At 45.9% G+C, this 15,241-nt stretch overlaps 1 protein-coding gene across 3 annotated transcripts in view; it reads right to left on the reverse strand.

Annotated features, from left to right (window-relative positions):
- Positions 1–15,241, reverse strand: part of SPEG (striated muscle enriched protein kinase) — a 110,691-nt gene that overhangs the window by 32,703 nt on the left and 62,747 nt on the right. For all 3 annotated transcript variants that reach the window (XM_066611582.1, XM_066611584.1, XM_066611583.1), the window contains 6 exons: positions 13,492–13,700; positions 13,068–13,156; positions 12,211–12,386; positions 6,623–6,883; positions 1,687–1,845; positions 1,121–1,310 (listed from right to left, as the gene is read on the reverse strand). In XM_066611582.1, coding sequence (XP_066467679.1) covers positions 1,121–1,310; positions 1,687–1,845; positions 6,623–6,883; positions 12,211–12,386; positions 13,068–13,156; positions 13,492–13,700 — 1,084 coding nt within the window. The remainder of the gene's footprint in view (positions 1–1,120; positions 1,311–1,686; positions 1,846–6,622; positions 6,884–12,210; positions 12,387–13,067; positions 13,157–13,491; positions 13,701–15,241) is intronic.

The raw sequence follows: 15,241 nt of genomic DNA on the forward strand, positions 1-15,241 counted from the left end.
GGATTTTGTCCATGCTTATGAGGAATGAAAACTACCTACTTTAATGAAGACTGAGAGGTTTGTCTAGTCAAACCCACATCTTGGTTATTCGGATAATAGTTTCCATTGTCATGAATGGCCAGAAAACAGCTGGCTTGCCTCCCGTTTCGGGAGATCGGGAGATACGGGATCTGTTATGATGAACTCTCCTAGTCTTGTTTTGTTTTGTTGCATGTAATCAGTCCAATTGACCTTAACATAAAATGTCTCTGCTTTGTCTTGCTAATGTCCCCTTATTGTAAGCATGCTAATTATAGTTGCTGAGGCATCATTAAGGGATTTGTGCTCTGAAGTCTGAGTGCATTCATAAAACCAGAAACTGGGCAGCTCAGTGGAGTATCTTGAAAAAGTCTGAGAGTGAGGACTGTGAGCTAAGGCCACTCCTGCATAGGCTCCAAGCAGCAGCCTATGAAGCTATGGGTCTCAAAGACCTCAATGGCTCTGCGTGTATGTGTTGGAATGTATGCTTATGAGGTACGCTAGGTCCTGGCAAGAAGCCAGGTGGTACTGCAGCCTGCATTCCAGGGAGCTGCGCATGGGCTTGGGTCAGTGAGAACCGCAGCTGGGCCTGGTTCTCATACAATACAGAGTGACTCTCAGATGTGGGAGGTTATGTCCTCAAATAGCATGGCTTGTTTGCTCCCAAGGGCAGGGGGTGGGGCAATAATGCACAACAAATGGCTCATTTGCACATGTCAATACACCCATGCTTATCTGGGTTAGTATTACAAGAACAACATACAGTTCTTCGTGGCCTAACTTTGAAGAAGGGCTGAGAAAAAAGAAGAGGCTGCGTGGCTACGAGTCAGAGGAAAGAGACAATGCCGATCCTGTGGTCTAGGATTTCAGATGTCTCATGTCTTCAATCTTTCCCAGAGAAGATAGAACACCAAGGTATGGTGTTAACTGCATTAGGAGTCCACAGATACCCTGGCACAGCCAAAGCAGTACAAGGACATCTCTCCTGGCAGTGTCTTGGTTGTGGGGCAGCATCAAGTGCACACCACTGGTTGTGTCTTTCCATGCAACGGGGCTTTCAGCAACCTGCACCCTCTTCAACCCTTGCTCTCCTTCCACTCACATCTGAGAGCTCGCTGCTGGGCGCGGCTCCTCCACATACAGTTCTGCGGTGCACTCAGCGTGGCCGTGCTTGTTGCTGGCACTCACCCCGTATTGACCCTCGTCCTCGGAGCTCACGTGCAGGATGACCAGTGAGTGCAGCCCCCCGTCCTGCTGTAAGCGCATGGTTTCCCCCTCTTGCACAGGCTGGCCTGCATCAAACATGTCTCAGTAAGAGCCTGGCACAGAAGGGAAGCGGATACACAGGCAGGCTTCAGCTAAACTCAGAGCCAACCAGACAAGGCCTGAAAAGTATGGAATGGGACATGACTCTATCTTTTTGGGACAGGAAAGACAGAGGTCCTCAGAAGGGTGTGACCATCCATAAGCTGAATTCCCCTGCTCCCTCCCCACATCCCAAAAGAGAACAGAGGGCAATTGGGGCCTGCTCTCTCTCCCTGCATCACCAGACCAGAAGCCCCATATCTGTTTGCCCTCCCACCACAGACGAGACAGCAGACGGTAGAATATCCCATCTCCAATCTTCTGTAGTTCCGTGTTGCATTATCAAGAGACAGGAGCCATTACCAAACCGGGTCCAGGAGACGGTTGGTGGGGGTTCCCCACTAATCTTGCAGTCAAACCGTGCTGTTCGCCCCTCCACCACAGCCACAGGCTCCAGCTTGCGGGTGAAGAGTGGCAGGCGGGAAGGCCATACCGTCAGCTTGGCGCTGCAGGTCAGCTCATCTGTAAAGCACAATGAATGGTTAGTGATCAGCACAGAACCCAATGCGGAATCTCTTCTTCCCCTCTTAGGACCTTGACATTAGGATCTGACCACACAGACTAGGGTGGCAGCAGCTTGCGGGACCTGACCAGCGTCTTGGGCTCCTGGCCATGAGGTATTTGTGAGGATCTGTGAGCACAGGAAATGTTCGGGGCAAAAGACTATAGAGAGCTCTTGGAAAGCAGATTGGGATATGAAGAGAGGACTGCAAAAGCTAAACTGTCTGTTCCTGTTGCTTGTCTGAATCCTTGGTGCATGGGCTCAGGTTGCCCACCCAGGTCTGAATACCTCTAGTTCTCTTTGCTAGTTATGACTATAGCTCTGGTGCTGGCTGGGGGGGTGGGGGTGGTGTCAATTTTTTTTCTGGTCCTGCTCTTGTGCATTTTACAGTAACCTTACATATGAAATGAAGCAAGTGAGGATTTTTCTCTCATTTTATCTCCATGCCCGGAAATGCTTCACTTGCTACATTTCTGTACGACAGTCTGCTCTTAAAGACAAAGGAAAAAATGAAATGGCAAACCTACTTTGAGAAATCTCCAGTCTCTGATCAAATGTCTATAGTAGTAGCACCAAAAGTTCTGTTGTATAGCTACAGGTGCCAGGGTTGTTCTCTGCAACTCTCTATAACTGATACTGTGTTTTTTTGGTTTGGAAGTTGTCATTGACAGAGTTTGTCGTGGGATGTACTGTACTTGGACATGTCTGAGATTGTAAGAAAGGGAAAAGGAATGAAAGCAAATGGCATTTGTCTGTCTATGAGGTTCTCCTTGTGAGCCTCACTGATTGTAAGAGCTATTGTAATTCCCCAATAGTCACTGCCACTGAAAAAGGAGTCACATTGTCAGCAGTGTGTGGAGAGGAGCTGGTTCATTAAAATCACTGGGACCACTTCAAGCCCTTCATATTTGCTACTGATTCCTTTGTGTAAATTGATATAATGAGATGTCCAAATTATTCTTCTCATCCACACAGTGTTTAAGAGTTTAACATCAAAGACTGAAATCTAAGCACTGAGTAGCATTACTCTGAATTTTGTACTGTGACAAGATTTAGGTGCAATTATTGTGAGTAGCCTCTCGCTGTGGCATTCCCAAAAGACAATGACTGGGCAGCTAAATTTCCTTAATGACTCTGGAGGAAGAACATCTTCTAATGTGAGCTAATGACTGAGGGTTCTGCAGAGATTTTTCTGAAGGTGTGATAGGAAGCTACAAAAGTTGAGTCAATTGCCATAGTTGGGTAGCCCCAACTGATAGGAGAGACTAAGAAGAAGAACTAAGAACCGGGAAGAACTGAAGAAGAAAGAAGAACTTCTGTTAGGGAGGGGAGAGATTGAATTTAGAAACTGAGACAAACTGAAATCTGATGGAAGGTACCGGACCTTAGGGGTGCCTTTCTGGGGAGCTTATGTAACCTGTTGCTGACTCATAGGAGTATACATGTTGTTTACTTCCACCTGTGTCCAGCTTGTACACGAACCAAATATCACAAACGCACCATAAGTCTCCAGTGACCTCTCTGCCAAGCATCTGAGAAGTGTTGCCCCAGAACTTCTCAAAGAAATGGGAAGTGTGCATAATTGTAGTTTATTCTGATTGTGTAGTCCCTCTCTTTTCTATTTGCCCTATAATTGCTCTCATACATTTTGTGCTTATTTATTTTCTTATCAGTTAGAAGCAAAATGCTGTGAAAGTGTGATGTTTGGAGATGTTGGGTTGAGATGAACTTCCCTGAACAACCTGTTGCAATGGTCTTGCTCTGTCACTGGTTTTTTCAAGGAAATAGCCAATCTAAAGGCAGGTCAAGTTAAACACAGCTTCAGGTGTAATAAACCATATACAGACTATGATCGCCCCTGCCCACAAGTAGCTGTTTTTCCTCTGCCCCCCTAATCTCCTGTTGCCCTGTTTTTGATTGCAACCACTGTTAAAATGATGCCCTTCCTCATACACCAGGCAGCATTGTCTGTTTGTCCCTCAGTTCATTTGTGAAGAATGCTCCTATAAAGGGTGTTTTACTGCAGACCTCCCCCCCCCCCCAAGAAAAAAACATGACTAAGGGGAGATATAGAAGAGAATTGGGGTTGAATGACCTGCTTTATATGGGTTGAAGAGCCCAATTTATGGGAAGCATTGGGGCTCAAGGACCAAGGTTGATAAATGGGAGGTAAGTTGTAAGTGAGCTCTTTGGAATACACAAGTGAACATGAGACTATGAAATGGGTTTTCTGCTTGTGTTGTGCAGAAATTAAAGTGGGTATTCAGCTTATGAATTCCATGTTTTGTTGTCCTTAAGTGAATTCAGAAGCACCATTACTTCTTTCTTAAAAAGAAGGTTTTAAGAACATTTCCTTCTCTGATACTTTAAGAACATAAGAAAAGCCCTGCTGGATCAGGCCATAGGCCCATCTAGTTCAGCTTCCTGTATCTCACAGTTGCCCACCAAATGCCTCAGGGAGCACACAAGACAACAAGACACCTGCATCCTGCAGGTTCCTTGAACCTGGCATTCTGAGGTAGCCCACTTCTAAAATCAGGAGGTTGCACATTACACATCATGGCTTGTGAAGAACTTTTCCTCCAGAAATGTGTCCAATCCCCTTTTAAAGGCATCTAGGCCAGATACCATCACCACCTCCTGTGGCAAGGACTAACTACATGCTGAGTAAAGAAATATTTTCTTTTGTCTGTCCTAGCTCTCCCAACAGTCAATTTTAGTGAATGTCCCCTGGTTCTGGTGTTGTGTGAGAGGGTAAAGAGCATCTCTCTATCCACTCTATCCTTCCCGTGCATAATTTTGTATGTCTCAATCATGTCCCCCCTCAGGCGTCTCTTTTCTAGGCTGAAGAGGCCCAAACGCCGTAGCCTTTCCTCATAAGGAAGGTGTCCCAGCCCAGTAATCATCTTAGTTGCTCTCTTTTGCATCTTTTCCTTTTCTGCTATGTCCTTTTTGAGATGTAGCGACCAGAACTGGACACAATATTCCAATTGTGACCTGTCCATCTATCGTACCATGGTATTATAATATTGGCCATTTTATTCTCAATACTTTTTCTAATGATACCAAACATGGAATTGGCCTTCTTTACCGCTACCACACACTGGGCCAACACTTTCATCGAGCTGCCCACCAGCATCCCAAGATATCTCCCCTGCTCCATCATAGACAGTTCAGAACCCATTAGCCTACATCTGAAGTTTTGATTTTTTTGCCCCAATACATTACTTTACACTTACTTACACGTTACATACATCCAGAAAACAACCCCCAGCTGAACTAGGGAACCCAAACCCTGGACTGTAACCTTGCATATGTGAGTAGCAAATGGTTTGCAAGTCTCAGTTATGAAGGCTTCGCTAAGAAAGATTTTCCTATTGCAGCTTGGGTTCCTTCCTCATCCTCCCCCCCATCACAAATTGCCCAGAAATTCATTCTAGTTCCTTAATGGCGGTAGTACAGTAGGAACCGCCAGACCGGTGTTAGCCCAAATATACTTACTATAACTACTGTTCTTTATCTCTTTTACTTACACACACATGCACACGCCCTGCATAATATAGATCAGACCCACAAGTGCTCATTTATGCCTTGTGTGTAAACACACCAACCCAGAGCATTCTCATGCCGTTAATAATCATCAGGGAGATGTTTGACAAGTGCTGTTTTCCCAATCAGAGAATATCTGCTATGCGGTTGTAATGGCATAGGAGCACTCTTCAAGGTCAAGCTTTGGCACCCTCGGCTCTCCACTTACCTGATACACACAAAGTTCCTTCGACACACTATCTCCTTGCGTTTTCAGGGAGAAGTGAAAGCTGCTGCATAATTTCCATTGGAAACTAAGCTTACATGATTGCTCACTCTTGGTTCTGCCAATAGCACCTTCTGAGAGCCAGCAGGAGCATCCGTGCTCATCTGTAGGAGCAGAGGCAGCTATGCTCAGCTGCTGATAGCCAACACCATCCTGTCTCCTCCACAAAGCTGCTAATGGGGTGACAGCATTTATTGGGAGAAGGGGGAAAAAAACTTAGCAGATGTTTGTGTGGGCTCCTGGGCGTATTTTACGTGGAATAAATGTTAGATTGTATATTGAGGCTGCAATCATAGGAACAAGCCCTGTTAAAAAAAACAAGACTTGTTTCCAAGTTAAGTTAAGTTTCAGGATTTCACTAAGAGGTCCAAGCGTATATGAAAGGGAAAAAAACCAAAACTGGATGTTTCCTAGATGGCAGGGAAACACACATTTGGAGGTAGGGTTTGCACCTTTCTTCAGTGGGGCTTGCTAGGTCCAGGCCCTACAGCAATAGATTATTCATGCTTCTTGCTTTCAACTGCACTGCAAAAGAAATACTAGCAATGTAACACTTGAAACAGAAGGGTGCCTATTTTCCTTGCTTAAATATCAGAAGATAGTACCTGTGGTCCGTACCATGCATCTACATCTCCCACCATCTCCAAGTGACCAGAATGAAACTGCCAGGTCTGTTCTTATGCCTTTAACAACAGCTTAATATGCAGAAATGTGCAAGTGACACTTTTCATGCCATTAAGATAAACATGGCCACTTACTAATATCTGCACATTGTGGCTATTTAGCTATTAATAGCTCCTCTACAGTGGCTGGTTGAAAAGTTGGCAGACCCAGTTGCACACATACCCTGGCTTGCCTCAGTGCAGACTCTTTCTCTTAGACCATCTTGACCTCTGGCAATGCAGTCTCTTTTTCTTCCTTACCTTTGGCTGTGCTTAGCTTGCATGTGTAGACACCACTATCATCCTCATGCACAGAGGTAAGCAGCAGCTTGCACTTGCGCCCGTCGAAATGCATCTTGCACTGGAGCAGGGCAGGCTGGAGCAGGCGTCCCCGCCACAGCCAGTCCACATCCACATCTGACGGGCCAGATACCAGGCACTCGAAGATAGCTGCATCCCCAGCCCCCACCACCACGTCCTGTAGGGGTGCCAGCACTGCGAGGGACTGGGTCTCAGGGTGCACTGGGGAGCAGGAAGGGCAGGGAGGAAATTGGAAAAAGAGAAAGAGAAAAAGAGAGATGCGTCTCTGAGCAATGGAACAAAAACAGGAAAGGATGCAGGGGACAAGGTTGGAAGTGCATGCAGTGGGCACATGGTAAACAAGGTTGCCAAATTAGCCAGCATCTTGTTAGGTAGTGTTGCCAGTGCTGACTAGAGTGCTTGTTGCCACTCAAAGTCAAAGGTGGGATTCCCTTCCTGTGTAAGTGCCAGGCAATGTTCCAAAGCCTTCTGTGAATTTTCTTAGAAGCTGACACTCAGTCAGATTTCACTGCCACTATCTGGCTCTGAGCTGCAGGTACCTGACCCACCACATGTTTAGCTATGCTCAAGGTCTGTTCTATAATGTAATGAGCATAAAAAACACAGGATTCTAGGATCTCAGCATTCTCCCAGCATAAGTCTGAGGTATAGCAACTTCTCTTTCAGCAAGAGCTGTGCAACTCACTGAGGAAACTGATGTCATCTCACTTACAACTGGCCTTAGGTGTTCAAAATGCAGTGGAACAGGATGCACACATAACTCATGCTTCCTGTTTGCCAGTACCTTCAACATCCAAAGCCTCTGTAAACAGCAGAATGGAAAAACCTCATCCAATGACTCTAGCGCCAGGACTGAACTAGGATGTGAGACCATAGAAACTAAGTCTTCCTCACTAAAGGACTGTGTTGATTTAGTTTTAAATTTAGGGACATATTCCCTCCACTCAGTAGGAAACCAGCTTGGAAAAATCAGACATGTCTAACTAGCAGGTTAGGGCAAATACTTCAGTATATACTTTATTCAACAAAATTTTAAAAGTGAGTATTCCTTTTCTCTTCCCCCAGAGAAAGAGAGGGGATAGGTTTTGAAATGTGCCACAAATGAAATGGCTTTTTCCCAGAAAGCTGGCAACCCAGTAACCACTGCAACAGAAAATGAGTGATTTGGGGGGGTAGGGGACAAAGGAAAGCAGCCATATTCAGAAGCAAATTAAACCTGAGTGGAAGAATGATGGAGTGTGGAAAACACAAGAGCTGGATATGGGGGTGAGAAGGGGATATGGGGTAGAGGGAGACAGGGGCTCTGTGCTAGGAACAAACCACACAGCACTTTTACCAAACAAACAGACTTTATTTCATCTACAAAAAAGGGGTTCACTGTAGTTCAGCCCCTGTGGGACCCTTCTGGGGGGCACAATAGTGGTAAAAGAATGGATCCCTGGCCTCTTCCTTTGGAGATGCTCCATACCCAGCAGACCCAAGTCTAATGGGCTCCCACTGTTTCCCTGAGCCACCCTCCATCTCACACAACTCTGGGACAAGGGTCCCTTCCCAGTGAGTTTGTGCTGACCAGAGACTGCATGAGGACTGGGGTGGCTGCCTTTTTTGATGTTGAGCTATGTGGTCTTCTACCCAAAGAGACCTTTCTGGCTTTATGTGATAGGAAGACCCAGACTTGGCCCAGATCTTTCCAATCGGCCTATCCTTAATGTGTGGGTCCCATAGGGTGAGCACAAGCTTCCAGAGGGCTAGCAAGAGATAGACAAGTTAATGCTCTTCCCTAGGCCCCTGAGAACAGGAGTGTGCAAACAGGGGCAATGAGACATGGACACATGGAAGAAACAGAGAGCACCACACATTGGCCATAGTTCAGGCCAGACAGAAATTGCTCCTGGCACAGGGATTATATACCATTGAAACCTGGAGGTATAGTGCCTGGTACACAGCCACGGTGTCCAGCACTGCAATTATGTGCCCTAGAATGGACCCCATGGAGACCCATTTGTATAAAAGCTGCCTGCCCAAGCTCTAAGGAGATGCCACAGATTGGTTTGGCTCACACAACTAAGGGGAGCCCACAACTACTCTCCCACCTGCAGCAACCCCTTCCCCAACTGCAAACAGGCCCTGTGGGTCCAGGTGAGTCTCGGCGCTGGCCATCCAGTGGGTAGGGCAGGAGCCAAGCCTTGCCAGCCTGGTTTGTTCAGTCGTGCTGGGAGCAGAGGCAACTGCCCAAGGTGTCTGGCTAGAATGGCCCGGGGGCCAGCAGCACCTTAGCTCACTCCCCCTGTACAGACAAAAACACAGTCAGCAAGCAAAGGGTTAGTGTAGCATGGTGGACAGAGAAGCAAAGCACAGAACAAATTCACACATGCCTGATCTAAGCAAAGGATGCGTAGAGCAAAGACACAAATGAAGACACAGCTTGGCAAAGCAAAGGGTCAGCACAAACACACACACACACACACACTGCCTGACTGTCCAGTAGCTCCAAGGCCAATCAGCCCCATACCAAAACCAGGCAGAACCCATCATATGAAGAGTCAGGTATAGCTCCCTATTTAGGTAAACAAGTCACTTAGAAAAAATTTGCAGATCCAGTGACACTAGAAATGGATCCTGCAAGTATCTTCCACTCAGCCCCTCGCAAAGCAGCTTTGCTTGTCATTCTTTCCTCAATATGCGGAGTAACTGGCCAATGAGAAGAATTTCTGCTGAGCACACGGAGCAAGGGAGGGTGATCAAGCTGGAAATGGCACATCTCCAAATGGCAGCAACCAGCTGGATGTGGGCAAAGAAAAAAGTGTGCAACCAAACTGGCCCACTGTACTATAGCCCCCTCCATCATCAAGACCAGATTAAGTACATATCTGGTTCCTGTTCAAGTTTGCTCTCTGCAAAGCTCCAACTAGAGGCTATCTGCTCACATGGCTGCAGCTGGCTTGAATTTCTCTGGTAATGTGTAGTAAAAATGATGCATGATTTGATGTCATTAGTTATGGGAGGTAGTGGCAGCCATTCATCCCCCATTACATTTAGTTTGAGCATCACATGCAAAGAGATACCCATGTAGAAAGGAGCTGGTTACTCCCTTGCCTGATGGGGAAGATGATACTTTGCAAGTTGTGCAGTGAGACACTGTGAAGCATCTACATTCTGCTGGGAAAGAAAGAACTGAAAAGATGGATGCACACCATTGGGAACAGTGTCTTGGATATAATTGACAAAGCAGATTCAAAAGAAGATATGAGTGAGCAGGACAAGCTGAATAATGAGGGGGAAATATCTATATTTAAGCTGGCATTAGATATGGACATATGGAATGCTTATGGATTCATGGATATCCTCAAAAAGTATCCCACTCACCCCTCTCTTTTGCATAGATGCTTATGGTTCCTTTCCTGCCACTATGTCAATAGATTAGAGTGATGGTTAAAAGCACATAACAGTTGGCGCTTGATTGCTAAGTAATAATCCAATGCTCTTCTGTCCGTGCAGAAAAACCTGCAGTGGGTTTTAAGGCAACCCCACCCCCAACCTCCACCCTGAACAGGAAAAGAGGATGGCAGTGGTGGTATGAAGAAGGCTCTCCATAACTAAACTATATGACAAGAGTGTGGTCTAGTGGCTAAGGGCATATTCACACTGCATTTGTACAGTGATTTAGCAGTCAGGGCCAAGATATAATATGTAGTCCCAGATTTTGTTCCTCTCACGCTTTTTGTTTAAATCAGGGGTGTCCAAAGTTTTTGGCAGGAGGGCCACATTATCTTTCTGACACTGTGTCGGGGGCCAGGGGGAAAAAAAGAATTAATTTCTATTTAAAATTTGAATAAATTTACATAAGTTTACATAAATGAATATATTAAAGATGAACTTATATGAATGAATGAAGGTCTTGCAATAGCTCAAGGCTTATAAAAGGCCTTGCACAAAGCAAGGCTGGCCTTTCCTTTGCTGCCACTACTGCATCACAGACGTGAAACAACAAGCAGTAGAGGGAGCTGTCATCCCACAGTTCATGCAAGAGGTCAAACAGTCGCCCTCTTGCTGAGAGCAGTTGCGTCAGGCCAGTGTGGGCTCCAGCAAATTTCCAGAGGGCCAGAGGCTCATTGGAGATTGGGGGCTCCCTGAGGGCTGCATTGAGAGGCCTCGAGGGCCGCAAGTGGCCCCAGGGCCGGGTTTTGGGCACCCCTGGATAAATGGATAGTAGCCTTGGGATTGGTGGAGAGCTGTGTGCACGCATGTGTGCGCTTAGACTTTCCAGTCCCTTAAAATGTCCCTTCAAGCTGTTTTTCTATCTGAGGGGAAATATATTTTTGCAGGTACAAACACAACCACAGACTGGGTGCTTGAACAGACAAACCGTTAAAGGGGAAAGGGTGGAACGTCCCCTTTCCTGTGGTCCTGGATCACAACCTCCAAGGCTGGTTTTCATTTTGAACACACTGGGAGAGAGAAACATACAACTTTGTGTTGTGAGCAGTTTAGCCCTTATTCCCTCCTACCAGGGAATCCAAATTCTGTGAGAGGGTGGTAGGCATCTGTACACGGATTCTTCAGCATCTCACCTAACTATAATTCCCAAGATTCTTTGGAAAATGCTCCAACCAGAGACATTTTAGTGCTTGAGGCAGAAAATCCAAATGGCAACTGCCCCAACAGACACCATGGTGGTAAAAACATAACACTTTGTTTGTTTGTTTATACGCCTCCTTTCTCTAGCACTCAAGGCAGCTTAAATAAAAAAATTCAATACAGTATGCTGTTGTTTTAAAGTACCCCCAATTTGTCTGCTGAGGGGGACCACCATATGCTGCCTAAATAGATAGGGCCAGTCCTAGCAGGTCAAGTGCTATACAACCGATATAGGAGCTAGGGGGATAAGCAAAGAAGAAGGAAATTCCTTCATCAAATCTTAGTTCTGCCACAAATTCTTTAGGTAGCCCATGACAACCCTCAAACCCTAAATTGCATATTGGAGGGTACTACTGCATATTGGAAGGTACTACTACTGAGTGTTGCTGTAAGGATTACTGAGATAATGACTATGAACAGCTTTGAATACACAGAAAGTGTACAATATAAATGATAGGTATTGGTATGTTTGGGCACTCGTAACCTCCTGTCACCCTCCATCTGTTCCTCATGACCTCTTACCACCTGCCCTTTCAGACGGCCTTAGCTAAAGTGTCTACTAAAGTCCCATTGTTTGGGCTCCTCAAGAAATGATGTCAGGTTGGTGCCCTGAACTGGGTTCTGTAATTCCTGATAATGAGGAAGGGGCAAAACTGCCATGGTAACAACAGACATTGGGAGAACCAGCCATGGAGCCACAGACTACTAGCGGGTAAAGGGATGTTAGCCTGGAGAATGGCAGAGGTTAGGGCAAGTAGAAAGCATGCTCACACGATGGAGCAGCAGGAGAGATGAGTGAAGGAAAGAAGCAGGCATGCAGGTAGGGTCTTCTAAGATCATCCCATGATAGGCAAGCATGAACCCCCATGCTCTGTGGTTCCCCAAGGTACCTTGCACATCAAGCTTGGCCTCACATTGCTTGGTGCCATACTCATTGATGGCCTTACAGGCATAATAGCCCGCATCAGTGCACTCAACCATATGGATACGTAGGCAAAAAGATCCACCATCCTCCTCCACTGCAGAAATACGCCGTCCATATTTTACTGGATGCCGGTTCTTCAACCTAAGGGACAGAAGAGAAGCCCTGAGAGCCTGTCACACTTAACTCCCCAGTCAACTTCTCACAAGACTTCTTTGGCCTTTCTGCTGGAGCCTGTCACTTCTCTCCACCTCACTTTGCCTCAGGAAGAGACTACTGTACCCAGTCCACCTGCATGACTGGTCCTGCCACTGTAAACACTCCTTTTTTGGACAAAACAGTTAAGGAAGTCCAACCCAGAAGATGAGAGATCCTTTTTCCCTCTCACTTTAAATCTCTCTTCCATCTCACCCAGGCCTGCCAATCTCAGTTCAGACTCCAAGTACCTTTCCAATGATAAATGCCCAAACTCGGCTTCCTTTTTTACCACACCACCACTTACACACAAACCAATTATTCCCAGGCTAGACCTGTGCCATGTGAAAGTGGAAGGCTAGGCTTGCAAATAAGTCCACAAACATTTTTAGTATCATGCTTACACAGTCATTAGTTAATTGTGGCATCCTGGAGGCCAGAAAGGAAAAAAGAACCAATTCTCTTCTCCATTTATAAAAGTCTGCCTGCTGGATCTCTTGAGGGTGACTCTGGCTTGCCACAGGTCATTTAAATGCCTGGGAAAGGCCCCCAAATCTCACCCCTGCCAATATGGTGACAGGACAATATGGCTACCCTTGAAGTGACGCTGTACCCACATAATCCACTCACCAGTGCACAATGGGCTTGGGCTCTCCCTGCACCCGAATACGCAGGACCACATCCTGTCCCTCCAGGACTGCCTGGTCACTTAGTGCCACCTGCAGGAGAGGGCATCAGAATCATGCCAACTGACAAAGGGAGCTAGGAAGAAGGTTTTCATTAGGGCAGGCATGAACAAAGTGTGGGGAAAGCTCTGCCAGGACAATGTTAGCAATGCTGGACACAGTACTTTATCTGAAGCAAGACCTGAAATTTGCTTCTTGCCTCTTGTATCCAAGCAACTGGGAATGTGAAGGAATGTGCCAGCCCCTGCCAAAAACCCAGGGGTTCAACCTCAATTAGAGGGAGCACCTGCTTATTAAGCTATGTCAAAAGCTGCAAGCTCTTTCCCATTGCCATACCATCCTTGAGGCTGGAAGAACTGCCCCCTCACCTCAAAGGATGGTGCAGCCTTGAAGCTGATGCTCGTGTGCGCAGGGGCTGGGCCAATCTCAGACCGGGGTTGCACTTTCATGACAGGGTGGTGCCGAGGGGTGCCAGACTCTGGGAACTCTTCCAAGGGGCTCAGGTACTCTTCATCCGACGTGACAGGGCTGCTGAGCTCATGGCGGGGTGCCAGTCGGCTGTGGCTCTCTGCGGGGGCTAAGAAGGGGGAAAAGCATTAGCACAGGAAAGTGTTGAATGGAGCACAGCGGAGTGGCAAAGGTCTTAGATCTAGTGGGAAGCAGAACCAGGATATAACCCACCTGAAAACTGCTAACTTGAATTCTTTTTTAGATGAGTTAATGATGGGGAGGGAGGGAGGGAGGGAGGAACAGACAGACAGACAGTTTTAAAAGAATCACTTTGTTCACTTAAGACAATAGGATCATTAATTGCAAAAGATACTGTTTTGATGGTTAAGTATTCTGTTTATATATTTCTATTTTTTCTAAAACTTTGTATTTGTTATAAAGTAGTACAATTGAAAAACTGCATGCCCTTTCCCAGTGGCCATAGATATTTATTAGCATACAATTGACTCCTGAAAAAATTGTCTTGTAGAGATAAATGTGAAAAAAAAGGTCACAGCAACTTCAGCGCTAAAACATCTGAGAATAAAGGCCAGTTCTCTTACATTATTACAGAAACATTATGACTGCCAGTCCTTCAGGACTCTGTTCCACATTGCTGATAGGAGATTTTAACATTGACAACCCTTCCCTAAAAAGATCTTGTGCACTCAAATGTTACCTGAGCAGCATGGAATGGAACCATGAGGAAGGAGGAAACATTGTACTGTAACCACAGCTATGATCATGCTATCTGAAGGTCCATCAACTCCCATATGAGTCTGCCTGCCCCCTTCCCTCAACATCTGGAGCCTGGCTTTAGACTTCCCATCCTTCTGTTGTTTGGCTATGGAAAGACACATGGTAGGACCTTTTCAGTCACAGCCCCCAGCTTGGCTGGCCCTCTCATTTCAATTTTAATTGAATGGACATTTTCTTAATTGGTACCCTCCAACTTGCATAATCTAGTGTATATCTAGTGTGTATAATCTAACTTGCAATTAATTGAAGCTCACTGTGTGTTCATGTGTGCGCAAAACCCCATTACCAAGTATACCAAGCAAGATGCCGGGTAGACAAACAGCAGAAGCAAGCTCTTCCCCCACCCCACCCAACACACTGCTTTAAAAGACATCATCAAGTGCTGACTCTGACCCTGGCAAGTTCCATGGGCATTTAGAGATCCCTATAACCAGTGCTTTTTTTATAAATAAAAAGGTGCAGGAACTCACAACTTGTTAATCTTTTATTTATTTATTTATTTTTAAACCATTTTTTATTGGAGAAATAAAAATTTTTTTATGTGCTCCCCACCCCCCTAAAGATGAACTTACTTCTGAGTAGTCAATGCATAGGATTGGGCTGTCAATCTCCACATCCCCTTCCCCCTAGCTATTTTTTCTACACATGGGGAAAAATACTGTACAGGTGCACTTGTAGTATGTAGTGTGGCACTACTTCGAGGACAGGAAGCAGTGAATGGATTCCGAAAAATGGCTTACATGAGTTCCATGTAATAAAATTACTCTAAGCAACTGTGGGAGTAAGAACAAAAAAGGAATTCTTACACGAGAGGGGTCCTTAGGTGCACACAGAAACAGCTATGTTTGCAAACAAGCAGGGGCAGGAGGG

This window comes from Tiliqua scincoides, chromosome 1 (assembly GCF_035046505.1).
Source record: "Tiliqua scincoides isolate rTilSci1 chromosome 1, rTilSci1.hap2, whole genome shotgun sequence".
Classification (NCBI taxonomy): domain Eukaryota; kingdom Metazoa; phylum Chordata; class Lepidosauria; order Squamata; family Scincidae; genus Tiliqua; species Tiliqua scincoides.